We start from the raw sequence: 14,898 nt of genomic DNA, 5'->3' as shown, positions 1-14,898 counted from the left end.
GCAAGCATGAAACAAAGTTGTAAGAGGACCAAAGTTAGTTTTGTTTAGCGACACCACTAGAGCACATTGATTTATTGGATGTCAAACATTCGGTAATTTTTCCATTAGTAGCATGGGATCTTTTAAATGCACCATCCCACAAACATGATAGCACAAACCACGGCCTTTGATATACCAGTCGTTATGCACTGGCTGGAGCTAGATAGCCCAATGAGCCCACTGCACTGTTGAGGATTGATCCCGAAGTGATAGCGCTTTACCAGGTGGCTACGCCCCACACCCGGAATGTAATGTGCACATTTAAAACATTTAATTTCATCCCTGAATACTGACATTTCGAAACGTTGTCCCCTCCTCACACAAACAAAAATCCTGCATTCGCTCTGATAAAGAGCGCGCAAAAACTAAGGTTTTCATTCCACCTCGATGTGTGCACGTGAATACATATCTATTTCCAGGAACTGTTTACTGCAACTTTATTGGTCAGCTGACAAGAGAATTCCAACAGAGACTCGCCATCTTGGGATACATCCCAGGATCCTTCCGAGCAGTAGAGGCCTGCCAGCTACTGGGTATGTGTCACTTACTGTTTATGTGTCAGCTACTGTGTATGTGTTACTGCTAATGTGTCAGCTACTGGATATGTGTCACTTACTGCTTATGTGTCAGCTACTGGGTATGTGTCACTGTTTATATGTTAGCTACTGGGTATGTGTCACTACTTAGGCGTCAGTTTCTGTGTATGTGTCACTGCTTATGTGTCACTTACTGCTTATATGTCAGTTACTGTATGCCACTTACTGCTTATGTGCAAGTTAATGGGTATGTGTCATTCAGTGCCTATGTGTCACTTACTGGGTATGTGTCACTGCCTATGTGTCAGTTACTGGGTATGTGTCACTGCTTATGTGTAACTTACTGGGTATGTACCATTTACTGCTTATGTGTCAGTTAATGGGTACGTGTCACTTACTGCTTATGTGTCAGTTATGGGGGTATGCATCGCTTACTGCTTGTTACGTTATTGTTAACATAAAACATAGACTACAGAATGCTTCAAACATCGGTAGATATCTTTACTGCTAAAGATCATGTCCGAACAAATATTAATCATGTAGCAGAACAGGATTAGATACATATTATAACACTGCTTGTGTGTCAGGTATTGGGTATGTTTCACTACTTCTGCATCAGTTACTGGGTATGTGTTACTGCTTATATGTCAGTTACTGGGTATGTGTTATGTGTCAGTTACTGGATATGTCTCAGTTCCTGCTTGTATCTGTTACTGAGTGTGTGTCACTTAATGCTTATATGCCAGTCACTGGGTATGTGTCGGTTACTGGGTGTGGGTCATTTACTGCTTATGTGTCACTAAGCGTATTAATTATTGTGTATTTGTCATTTACTACGTGTATGTCAGTTGCTGGATATGTGTCAGTTACTAGGTATGTGTCAGTTATTCGTTATGTTAGTGAATGGATAGTGTTAAAGGGATATTCCTGAGTTTGCTGCAATTTTTAAGATGTTATCGACTAACAGAGACTTTTTAACAATTGTAATTACATATCAAGTATATTTTCCTGCATAAATTATTAGTGTCTGTATGTTAAACGTGTTCCTGAACTTTCTAATATTTGTACGAGGTTAAATTTTATTTTATTTCCTAAAATATATTGTTTCATACGTACAAAATTATTTGAAAAAAGAATCCAGTTTGGGCTTCTTACAAATATTAAGACGACCAGAAACACACTGAATGTACACAGTGGTATTCAAAACAAGATAATACATTTAATATGTACGTTTAAGAAATAATACATTTACATAGGAATGTCCCTTTAATGATTTATGTGTTAGTTCCGAACTAGTATTAGTGAATATTGATAGAGAGTGGATGCCTGTTAGTACAGAATATATTTGTTAGCTACTAGGTATGTGTTAGTTAATATCATTACTGCTATTTCAAACTCAGGGAATGTCCCTGAGTTAATATCTGTATTGGGTATATATTAGTTTCTGGAGTTCCGAACTATGTATTAGTTTCTGGATGACTAGGTATGTGATATATTAGATATGTGCTGTGTTTGCTGTCGATGCCTGTTAGGTACAGGGCATATATATTAGTTTCTGGATATGTGCTGTACTGAGTATGTGTTAGTATGCGTTAGTTAATATCTGTATTACTGGCTATATATTAGTTTCTGGATATGTGCTGTTTACTGGAGTAATGTGTATAGTTTCTGGAATATCTGAGTAATGTGTTAGTTAATATCTGTATTACTGACTATATATTAGTTTCTGGATATGTGCTGATTACTGGGTTTCTGGATATGTATATTAGTTTCTATGTTGTTTACTGAGTAATGTGTTAGTTAATATCTGTATTACTGGCTATATATTTTCTGGATATGTGCTGAGTTTTAATATCTGGGCTATATGTGCTGGATATGTGCTGTTTACTGAGTAATGTGTTAGTTAATATCTGTATTACTGGCTATATATTAGTTTCTGGATATGTGTGCTGTTGTGTTACTGAGTATATATGTTTCTGTTGCTGTTTAGTTAAATATCTGTATTACTGGCTATATATTAGTTTCTGGATTTGCTGTTTACTGGATATGTGCTGTTTACTGAGTAATGTGTTAGTTAATATCTGTATTACTGGCTATATATTAGTTTCTGGATATGTGCTGATTACTGGGTATGTGTTAGTTAATATCTATATTACTGGCTATATATTAGTTTCTGGATATGTGCTGATTACTGAGTAATGTGTTAGTTAATATCTGTATTACTGGCTATATATTAGTTTCTGGATATGTGCTGATTACTGGGTATGTTCTAGTTACTAGCTATGCGTTTGTTATTGGGTGTCACAGGTGGATCTGGAGGGGAGGAGGTGGCAAGGCCCAACATTTTACGACAGTTATAATTTTATTATATATTAACTTTAATTTTTTTACGATCCCCCTCCAAACCTCCCCCAAAGTTCCCTTGGCATTCCGCCTCATGTCATTGACGCCACCTTAAATGGATTTTCTGGATCCGCCACTGGGTGTGTGTAACTCATCCCCATGTCCACCTTCTCTGACTACGTACGTTATCGTGGATGGTGTAGGTGAGTTTTCGTTACAGATGAGACTGGCCAGCACACGTTGCGTTCTCTGTTAAGATGTAACATGATTCAGTTTGAAGCACGGACGAGAAGATACAACATGCACGGTATTCTCCGGGACTGTCTCGAGGTCTATTACAAGATTGACAACATTCCAGGTAATATATGTCTCTGTCTCTGTCTCTTTGTCTGTCTCTGTCTGTCTCTGTCTGTCTGTCTGTCTGTCTGTCTGTCTGTCTCTGTCTGTCTCTCTCTCTCTCTCTCTCTCTCTCTCTCTCTCTCTCTCTCTCTCTCTCTCTCTCTCTCTCTCTCTCTCTCTCTCTCTCTCTCTGTGTGTGTGTGTGTGTTTTTATGTATTTTCTTCAAAATTCATTCTTTTTTAATTGCCGTGGGCAGGCTTTAAATTGCCGTTAGTGGGTCCTTTCACCCTCTGCAATTTTGTTTTAAATTCCCGTGTGAGACCAATTCTTAAATTCGAGCCCTGCGTTTGCTTGACATGACTAGAAATACAGACTAGTGTATTTTTAAATACAAATATTAGTTTTAAATACAAATGTTGACTAATAATTTTAAAATTCATTTTTTTGACATTTCTAGAAATTCGGAAGCGATATTGTCGTACCTTCGGCCAAGTAATTCGCGAGCTGAGTTCCCGGATGGAGACTAGCGAGTATGTGGAGGCGTATGCAGATATTAACCAGGAACATCCGAACCTCAGGAAGATGTTGACTGACGTCATGCACAGTGAACAGGAGTCGTTTCCCTTCTACGTCGAAATGGCCACGTCTTCCGCCAGTCTCATCATCGCATTCTTCGGCAGTGAGTTGAATATTTCGTTGCTATCACTGATATGTTCAATTCATTTATTCATTCGTTTATTCTTCTTTTCGTGCTTCTATGCAATTGAGGTTCAAGTACACAGTTTAGGGCGGATACCTCAGCTATCGGAGCTGTCTGTCCAGGACAGAGTGATAGTGGTTAGTGTCGTTAAAAAAAACCCCTTGTTTTATGTTTTGATCAGTTTTATTATTGACTGTTCATCATACATTCTTTACTATTAACATTATTATGCGTATATACCAATGATTCATCTTATCACGCCAATATAGGTGTACGTGATGTACATCAGGACGTTTGTCGATTGTTCTAGAATAGCACCTTAAATTTGAAAACAAATCATAAAAAGCTTTCGGGACAAATCAGGGCCGAATTTTTTTCTACAGTCAGAATGCTAATAATTCTAATTTGTGTAACACAGATTTTATTATTGTTCACAAATCACAACATTTCTAGATGAAAGCATCCAGTTCTTCACAAAATGCTTTGAGCTAGCAGAGTTGTATGGGAAGCAGAGAGATCGGGCTTTGGTAATGACACATTATGGTCGAGCTTTGACCAATGTCAAGGTAAGAGGAATAATACCTTCATTTATAACTCATTATCATAATGTGTACATTTGTCATCCCCACCTGACATTTACTGATGCTACATCGGTGTATGTGAATCATATTTAATGCACAGAAATCTTTGGAAACTGGACAATTAATCTTGAAACCCCACAATCAATTTCCTCTACGTACGTACTTGCGAAACCATATTTGCAAGCCAAGATATAATTCTGTATAGTATACTGCATTTCATAATGCTGTCTAATATACATAATAGTATCTTGGCTTGCATAATGTGCAGGCTAATATACATAATAGTACATTGACTTGCATAATTTGCATTCTAATATACATAATAGTACATTGGTTTGCATAATTTGCAGTCTAATATACATAATAGTACATTGGCTTGCATAATTTGCAGTCTAATATACATAATAGTACATTGGCTTGCATAATTTGCAGGCTAATATACATAATAGTACCTTGGCTTGCATAATTTGCAGTCTAATATACATAATAGTACATTGGCTTCCGAAGATGGTATGAAACAAACCCAAACCAAAAAGACATCCCATTATATTCCATCATCTAACCTGAACTACAAATCAGTTATCACATTCAAAATAGTATATGTGTACAAGAAAGAGTGAAAGGGATGTTGCATATGCATATTATAATTACAGTAAACATGTTTCACAACAATCGCTTCTAATTATCGGTACACCACATGTATAATAATAATAATAATAATAATTTGTTCTATTAACTTTTCCACTGCCTATGTATATACCTTTTGCTGGATGTGTAGTTTTACATTTGATTAAAATACATAAATTATAATTGATGACATGTTGTTGCTTAATATTAAGTAATAAAGAACTGAGATGAAATGAACATACCTATTTCTCTATGACAGTCTGACTTCGTAGAGGGAAGAAGAATGTTAACAATGGCTATGGATATCATGGAACAGTCACCTCCCTCAGAGTCTCTGGCAGCCATACTGCTTAGTTTGGGATGGACCGTTTATCTCCAGGGCGATATACCAGAGGCAGCTAAGTAAGTAAATATGTACAGGCAGCTTATTGTTATACTGTATCCTGTGATATACCTCGAACGTTTACCTCCATGGCGATATAACAGAGGCAATGAAGTTGGTACATCTGTATAAAAAAAAGAGTAGTAAAACAGACAGCTTATTGTACAACTGGATCTAGCGATGTACTAATGTTCAATTGTAATCAAACAAATTGATCGGTTTGGGTCTATCAATGTAATGATCAAGTATAAAAATCCATAATCGATGGTGTGGAATTTTTTTTAATCTGTATTTGTGTCTCCAGTTTAGATGAGGAAGTGATGTTAATATGTTGTGGTTGGTGTTTGTGTTCAGTTGTACATGAAGATAAAAATATCAAAAAGTTATTAATCTAGCTAAAGCATACATGCCTTAAAACATGAACTGAAAAAAGGTATGTATTCCATGATTAAAATTTTGACTATATATACGCATACGCATACGCATACGCATACGCATACACATACACATACATAGACATGTTGTAGGAGCAATCCCCTTGATGGACCTAATTGATGTTTTACCCATTCTAATAAGCAATGGTATGTAGTGCTGGCTTATCTCTGATAAAGTTTATAACAGTATATAAAGAATACCTTGTTGCTTTTCGGTAGTAATATCATAAATGGTTGCAGCAGATTTGTCTTTCATTGTGTAGATCGAGTTTTAAAGTAATCCTTATATTAGATGCCAAACAGCCTTCTTTTAAAATGTTCCTTTTCTTTTCATCTTGATAATCATGATTTCAGACACTTCAGCAGAGGTCTGGAGGTCACACAGGAGACAGGGTGTGAAAACAGTCTTATCAAGTGCAAGTTCCTCAACTGTCTTGGTCTGGCCAATAACGCGGAGGGTAAGAGATTGCACAATTCAAAATGTCTTTCAGGACCTTTATGATGGGATCTGGATGTAAGGAAATGTTTTATTTAACCAGGCACCCAACACATTTTATTTACGGTTATATGGCGTCAGACATATGGTTAAGGACCACACATATATTGAGAGAGGAAACCTGCTGTCGCTACTTCATGGGCTACTCTTTTCGATTAGCAGCAAGGGTTCTTTTATATGCACCATCCCACAGACTGGATAACACATACCACGGCTTTTGATATAAAAGTCGTGGTACATTGGCTGGAACGAGAAATAGCCCAATGGGGCCACCGTCAGGGACCGATCCTTAACCAACGCGCATCTAGTGAACGCTTTACCACTGGGCTACGTCCCGCTCTGGATCTCGATGTAGTTCAATGGTTGGGAACAATTCTAAGGTATGATTAGTCACGAGGTTATCACAGCACCATAGATAGGGCCTCCTTCGATGAAGCGATCTAACATCACCGTAAGTGCATAATTACCTCAGGCCCGTAGCAGCCAGATGATAAGATTAGGAACCTGTGCCCCAACCTCTTGACTAAATTTTGTTTTGTTTCAACAAAATAACCTTTTGGCCATCCCAACATAATTGTTTTCCAAGATTGCATAGTGGCTGTCCCAAAACAAACGTTTTTTGGGTGTGCATGCCTCACTAAATAGCTTTTGCCATTTACTTTAGATATTATTGCTAGGGGCTTGTGTACCCATTGTGTCATATTACAGTTGTAGTCAGTGTTATCTTCTGACTGCCAGATATTAAATCATATTAAACCACCAACTCATGTTGAAAACAAATATTGCGTTCACACCATTAGATCATACATTAATGTCAGTAGACCATATGTACATGTTACTAGACCATTTGTACATCTGATTAAATCATCTGTACATATTATTAAGCAGTATGCGCATAATAAGTCATCTAATAAATGTCATTAAATGTCATTCATGTCATTAAATCATGTGTACACTCATGTTGTGTATATGTACATCATATTGAACCATCATTTTATATTATTATATTTTCTACTAAGGTTATTAACCATGATACGTTTAATAAAAATAAAATAAAGCACACTGTCGTGGGGCCATTACAGCTTCAGAGATCAGCCCATAGATCCAGAGATTAGCCTATAGATCCAGAGATTACAGGCCCAATGATCAGACCTGTATGCCCATAAATCCAGAGATTACAGGCCCAATGATCAGACCTGTATGCCTATAGCTCCAGAGATTACAGGCCCAATGATCAGACCTGTATGCCTATAGCTCCAGAAATTACAGGCCCAATGATCAGACCTGTATGTCTATAGATCCAGAGATTACAGGCCCAATGATCAGACCTGTATGCCTATAGCTCCAGAGATTACAGGCCCAATGATCAGACTTGTATGCCTATAGCTCCAGAGATTACAGGCCCAATGATCAGACCTGTATGCCTATAGATCCAGAGATTACAGGCCCAATGATCAGACCTGTATGCCTATAGCTCCAGAGATTACAGGCCCAATGATCAGACCTGTATGCCTATAGCTCCAGAGATTACAGGCCCAATGATCTGGCCTGTAGGCCTGTAGCTCCAGTAATCAGGCCCATAGGTCCAGTGATCAGGCACCTAGGCCTGTAGCTCAAGAGATCAGCATGTAGGCCTGTAGCTCCAGTGATCAGGCCATAAGTCCAGTGATCAGGCATGTAGGTCTGTAGCTCAAGAGATCAGCCTGTAGGCTTGTAGCTCCAGTGATCAGGCCCATAGGTCCAGATATTACAGGCCCAGTGATCAGGCATGTAGGCCTGTAGCTCCAGTAATCAGGCCCATAGGTCCAGTGATCAGGCATGTAGGCCTGTAGCTCCAGTGATCAGGCCCATAGCTCCAGTGATCAGGCATGTAGGCCTGTAGCTCCAGTGATCAGGCCCATAGCTCCAGTGATCAGGCCCATAGGTCCAGTGATCAGGCATGTACGCCTGTAGCTCCAGTGATCAGCCCATAGGTCCAGTGATCAGGCATGTAGGCCTGTAGCTCCAGTGATCAGGCCCATAGCTCCAGTGATCAGACCCATAGGTCCAGTGATCAGGCATGTACGCCTGTAGCTCCAGTGATCAGGCCCATAGGTCCAGTGATCAGGCATGTAGGCCTGTAGCTCAAGAGATCAGCCTGTAGGCCTGTAGCTCCAGTGATTAGGCCCATAGGTCCAGATATTACAGGCCCAGTGATCAGGCCTGTATGCCTGTAGGTCCATATATCAGGCATATAGTTCCAGAAATTACAGGCCCAAAGATCAGGCCTGTAGGTATGTAGCTCCATAGATCAGCCCATAGCTCCAGATGTCAGGCATGTAGGCCTACTAACTGCAATTATAATTTTCACTATGTAAACATATGGTAGGATAGGGAAGTGCATGTGCAATATGCTACCGTTTTACTATGGGCCTGTTGCAGCTGCTTAATCCGGCATCACTAGTCTTGCATATTTGTCTGTAGGAAACAATGTAAATCTAACATTTACAATTTTACATGTATAAGCTGCATGAAAATGCACAGTGTCCGATTTCAAACGCACATTGCTAATTAGGGCGTTTCACTATTTTGTAGGAAATCAAGAGGCAGCTGAGAAATACATGTTTGGAGCCTTGAGAAGCTATATTAAGAAGATTGGGAACGAACACCCTTGTGTGGGATCTGTATATAACAACATCGGCTTGCTGATGAAAAGCAAACACGACCATGATAAAGCAAAAGAATATTTTGAGCTTGGATTACAAATTAAGCAGAAAATGAAAGCACCACTAACAGCAACTATCGTGTCCCAGAATAATGTAGCAGACAGTTACATCACTCTGGAGAGATACTTTGAAGCAAAGATTCTTTTAGAATCGGCTTTGGCATCACTGGAATACACGCCTGGACTGTACAGCTTCGAAAGGGGGCTCATTTTTGACACCTTCGGTAAGATGTATTTGAAGCAGGAAAACTACCAGGATGCTATAGCAACATTACAGAAGGCAGTGGACATTAGAAGGACGTATAACGAAGGCAGTGTCAATCACATCGAGAGTCTCATCCACTTAGGAAAGGCTTACAAAGGTGCTGGTGCAGAAGACGAGGCTCTGAAATCATTTGAGGAGGCGGTGTTTTATGAATCCAAAGTTTACAAGTGGAAAATTGATGCTTTGAGAATGGACTCTTATTACCTGGAGATGATAGACATTTTGACCAACTTGGGTGACGTCATCAGAGTTAAAGCAGTTTACAAAAAGGCCACTGCTCATCTTACAGCAATGATAAAGATGAACCAAACCAAACCTCGTCCACATCTAGTTGAACAATATGAAAAACAACTTGCTGAGCTTCAAGAAAGTCAACACACCAACAGTTTGCTTTGTAAATTGGAATCATGCAACACCTAGCCTGACGATATGAAGAACAACGTTGAGAGCTTCAAGAAAGTCAACACGCCAACAGTTTGCTTTGTAAATTGAAATCTTGCAACACCTAGCCTGACGATATGAAGAACAACGTTGAGAGCTTCAAGAAAGTCAACACGCCAACAGTTTGCTTTGTAAATTGAAATCTTGCAACACCTAGCCTGACGATATGAAGAACAACGTTGAGAGCTTCAAGAAAGTCAACACGCCAACAGTTTGCTTTGTAAATTGAAATCTTGCAACACCTAGCCTGACGATATGAAGAACAACGTTGAGAGCTTCAAGAAAGTCAACACGCCAACAGTTTGCTTTGCAAATTGAAATCTTGCAACACCTAGCCTGACGATATGAAGAACAACGTTGAGAGCTTCAAGAAAGTCAACACGCCAACAGTTTGCTTTGCAAATTGAAATCTTGCAACACCTAGCCTGACGATATGAAGAACAACTTGTAGAGTTTAGAGATGTGAAAACGCCTAGAGTTTGCTTTGCACATTCAACTGTTCAACACCTAGCCCAGCAGTATGCATTAGAAATAGGCTGAGCCTGAAATTATCGTGCCAACAATTTGATTTGCAAACTGAAATATTTCACATATAGCTAAACAAAAAGAAAAACAACTGGCTTAGATTAAACAAAGTGGCTGTGCCAACAGTATGCTTTGCCACTTCAATGGTCCATTACCCAAGTCTTTATATCCAAGGACATTTTAATTCCATGTGAATTGATGCAGCACGTAATAACCATGTTGTGACTGAATATTTGTGATTGCATAAACTAGTATATAACGTGTATAGCAATACATAATACATGTATTAATATCGTGTAACCTTTCTTTTCCTTGTTTCAGGCTTATGTCAGTGGATGAACAACACGTCACAATGTGGATTGTAGGTTGTTATTTCTAACAGACGTCACAATGTGGATTGTAGGTTGTTATTTCAAACTACAAACGTCACAATGTGATTGTAGGTTGTTATTTCTAACTACAGACGTCACAATGTGGAGTGTAGGTTGTTATTTCTAACTACAGACGCCACACTGTCGATTGTAGGTTGTTATTTCTAATTACAGACGTCACACTGGATTGTAGGTTGTTATTTCTAACTACAGACGTCACATTGTGGATTGTAGGTTGTTATTTCTAACTACAGACACCACACCGTGGATTGTAGGTTGTTATTTCTAACTACAGACGTCACAATGTGGATTGTAGGTTGTTATTTCTAACTACAGACGCCACACTGTGGATTGTAGGTTGTTATTTCTAACTACAGACGCCACACCGTGGATTGTAGGTTGTTATTTCTAACTACAGATGTCACAATGTGGATTGTAAGTTGTTATTTCTAACTACAGACGCCACACCGTGGATTGTAGGTTGTTATTTCTAACTACAGACGTCAAACTGGATTGTAGGTTGTTATTTCTAACTACAGACGCCACACCGTGGATTGTAGGTTGTTATTTCTAACTACAGACGCCACACCGTGGATTGTAGGTTGTTATTTCTAACTACAGACGCCACACCGTGATTGTAGGTTGTTATTTCTAACTACAAACGCCACACCGTGGATTGTAGGTTGTTATTTCTAACTACAGACGTCACAATGTGGATTGTACGTTGTTATTTCTAACTACAGACGCCACACCGTGGATTGTAGGTTGTTATTTCTAACTACAGACGTCACAATGTGGATTGTAGGTTGTTATTTCTAACTACAGACGTCACACTGTGGAAGTTGCAATGTGGATTATAGGTTGTGATTTCTAACACCAACATGTAACAATAATTTATGATTGTGAAACAAAACTCTTGGTTATAATGTCACTGGGATTTTCTAATAGAGTTTGTGTTTTGCCAGAGATCTACAAGACGAGTGAATGGAACCTGTAGCCCCCGAGTCTCCCGCCCATAGGAAGGAAGGAAAACTCAGTTACCATGCCCATATCCACTGAAGGTTCAGGCACGTCCATCCTGCGCACGAGTTCTGATTTACGCCAGATCTCCTGTCCAGGACAGAAAGAGGGAATTTGGATTGAAGGGATACATTTAATTTGGAATAAATTAGTAAATTAAAAATATATTAATTGTAATTTAAAGCAAAATATGGAGGTGGGTGTTATTTAAATTACTTGCGTGGTACGAATATAAATACTATTGCATTACACGCCATTTTAGAAGGTCATCCCAAAAATAATCATTAACCAACCTATTGGCATAGTAGTCGTCCCCTGGCGGACAGTGAATGGATGAGACATTTTTCATCCAGTCCAGAGGAAAGAATTCTTAGGGCCTTGTTTTGTACAATAACTAATCTTTGTAATACTGCTGATGGGGCACAACAGAACGCTTGGACTCCATACTGCAGTCTTGACAGTATATATGACAGTACTTTTAGCAAGTTTATATACCTGGTATATTTGTCGACAACCTCATTAATGTGACTTCTAAAATGTAAATGTTGGTCAAATGTCATCCCAAGGAATTTGAACTTGGAGACCTGACTTAATTCTTTGTTATTGTTATCCCGTCAATAGGTAATGGAAACTTATTTATAAGACACATTCTAAACACGTATCCATGTAGTAATATATAGTTATCATGGTGTACTCTATATTAGACGCCTGCAATACCCGAGGAAACCATTAAAATACATTATCTTTGATTGTTCGGAAGGAAGGAAGGAAATGTTTTATTTAACGACACACTATTTACGGTTATATGGCGTCGGATATATGGTTAAGGACCTCACAGATATTGAGGGAGGAAACCCGCTGTCGCCACTTCATGGGCTACTATTTCGCGATTAGCAGCAAGGCATTTTTTTACATGCACCATCCCATAGACAGGACAGCAAATACTACGGCCATTGATGTACCAGTCGTGGTGCATTGGCTGGAGCGAGAAATGGCGCAATGACGAGGATCGATCCCAGACCGACCGCCCATCAAGCGCTTTACCACTGGGCTACATCCCGCCCCTTGATTGTTCGGAACATATAAGTATAGAATGACAGTAATTGGTCTGATTGGCAGGATGCCGATTAAGTAGAAACCTCGGTGGCGTCGTGGTTAAGCCATCGAAAATAAGGCTGGGTAGGTGTAAGGCCACTACACCCTATTCTCACTAACAATTAACAACTAACCCACCGTCCTGGACAGACATACCATATAGCTGAGGTGTGTGCCCAGGACAGCGTGCTTGAACCTTAATTGGATATAAGCACGAAATTTTCTATTAGCAGCAAGGGATCTTTTATATGCACCATCCCATAGATAGGATAGACTATACCACGGCCTTTGATGTACCAGTCGTGTTGCACTGGCTGGAGCGAGAAACAGTGTAAGGAGGGATGTTCCCCGGATAATTCTGAAATAAAGATGTTAAGAGATGCATTTTAGTGCTGTACACGTATAATCAACTACAGATATATATTGTGGATGATGAATTTAAAAGAAACTGAAATGTCATTAAAACGGGCACTTCAAATAGACGGGGAGTGGGTTACTGGACCCCTACGACCTCCCACCCCCTTCCTCTAGATCCGACAATGATGATAACAGGGCAAAAAAAAAAAAAAAAAAAATGTCTACTCGCCCGAAAATGTATATAATTTGAGAGTGGCGAATACAGCACATATCTCTTGAACATTTTAAGATTGGTTCTATAAGCATCTGTGATAATATTTTCAAATATGTTTTTAGTTTTAAGTTGACAATTCGGTGTCCTATTGGTTTGTTTACCACTGTTTTTAAGGTCTGACCATAGCGTTTATTTCTGTCTTTTTCACATTTAATATTAATATATACTCTTCAAAAGAAGAAACGCAAAACCACATTGTCGTAACATTTGGAGAATTGATTTAATTATTGAATGGTGAGTCCGATAATTACCAAATGTTGCAGGATTGTTCACAATTCACTCTAGTCCATTGTGAGTAAGTGATAGGATACACCACCAAGGTCAAGGTCATCTGGAGTCAATACCGGGTGTGGCCTCCGCATGTGTTGACAACTGCCTGGCACCGCCTGCCCATTGAAGCAACCAGAGTACGGATGACGTCCCGGGGGATGGTGGCCCACTCGGCCTGCAAGGCTGCTGCCAGCTCGGGCAGGGTCTGGGGCTGTGGTTGTCGCTGTCGGAGGCGTCGGTCCAACTCGTCCCATAGATGCTCAATTGGGTTCAAATCCGGTGATTTCGATGGCCAAGGAAGGACATTAATGTTGTTGTTCTGTAGGAAAGCCGTTGTGAGACGTGCTGTGTGAGGCCTGGCGTTGTCATGTTGGAACACTGCGTTGGCGTTGGCCATAACTGGAACGATGTGTGGCCGGAGGATCTGGTCAATGTAGCCCTGTGCATTCAGGTTGCCTGCACGTGGGCCAGGTCAGTTCTGCCAGTGTGTGAGATGGCTGCCCACACCATGACACTACCCCCGCCGAATCTGTCCACTTCCTGCACGCAGTTTGCCGCATAACGTTCACCACGACGCCTATACACGCGACATCTTCCATGACGTCAGAGCAGAAATCGGGACTCGTCACTGAACCACACCTGTCTCCATCGCAGTTGAGGCCATTGTCGATGAATCTGGCACCACTGCAGTCGGAGTCGACGGTGTTGTGGTGTTAAGATGACACCTCGAACTGGACGTCTGGCACGAATTCCTACCTCACGTAGGCGGTTCCGTACGGTCTGGTCGGATATCCTGCGCAAACCTGGTATTGCTGCGGCTGTGGAGGTGGCAGTAGTCAATCGTTCCCGAAGGTGGCGTACCCGGATGTAGCGGTCCTGCCCGGGGGTAGTGACCCGTGGTCGACCGGATCTAGGGAGGTCACGTGTTGATCCATGTTGCTGGTAACGGTCCCACAGTCTGGAGATGGTGCTTGGGGACACATGGAATGCCCTGGCAACGGCCGTTCTGGATTCGCCTGCGTCTAGTCGGCCGATGGCATTGTTTCTCTGCAGTTCACTGAGACGTGGCATGTCCTGGATTGTCAACTGTCGGCCAGA

The 14,898-nt window shown here is 40.3% G+C and overlaps 1 protein-coding gene across 1 annotated transcript; it reads left to right on the top strand.

Annotated features, from left to right (window-relative positions):
• Positions 1–3,154: 3,154 nt before the first annotated feature.
• LOC121388744 (kinesin light chain-like) lies at positions 3,155–11,967 on the top strand. The gene is made up of 6 exons (XM_041520228.1): positions 3,155–3,276; positions 3,716–3,937; positions 4,412–4,524; positions 5,426–5,568; positions 6,337–6,440; positions 9,053–11,967. The coding sequence occupies exons 1-6, from the start codon at positions 3,183–3,185 to the stop codon at positions 9,865–9,867; spliced, it is 1,491 nt and encodes a 496-aa protein (XP_041376162.1). The 5' UTR covers positions 3,155–3,182; the 3' UTR covers positions 9,868–11,967.
• Positions 11,968–14,898: the final 2,931 nt, after the last annotated feature.

The sequence above is a fragment of the Gigantopelta aegis genome, chromosome 14 (genome assembly GCF_016097555.1).
Source record: "Gigantopelta aegis isolate Gae_Host chromosome 14, Gae_host_genome, whole genome shotgun sequence".
NCBI classification, from domain to species: domain Eukaryota; kingdom Metazoa; phylum Mollusca; class Gastropoda; order Neomphalida; family Peltospiridae; genus Gigantopelta; species Gigantopelta aegis.
The sequence above is the reverse complement of the archived record's forward strand: the minus strand, read 5'-3'. Positions and strand labels throughout refer to the sequence as shown.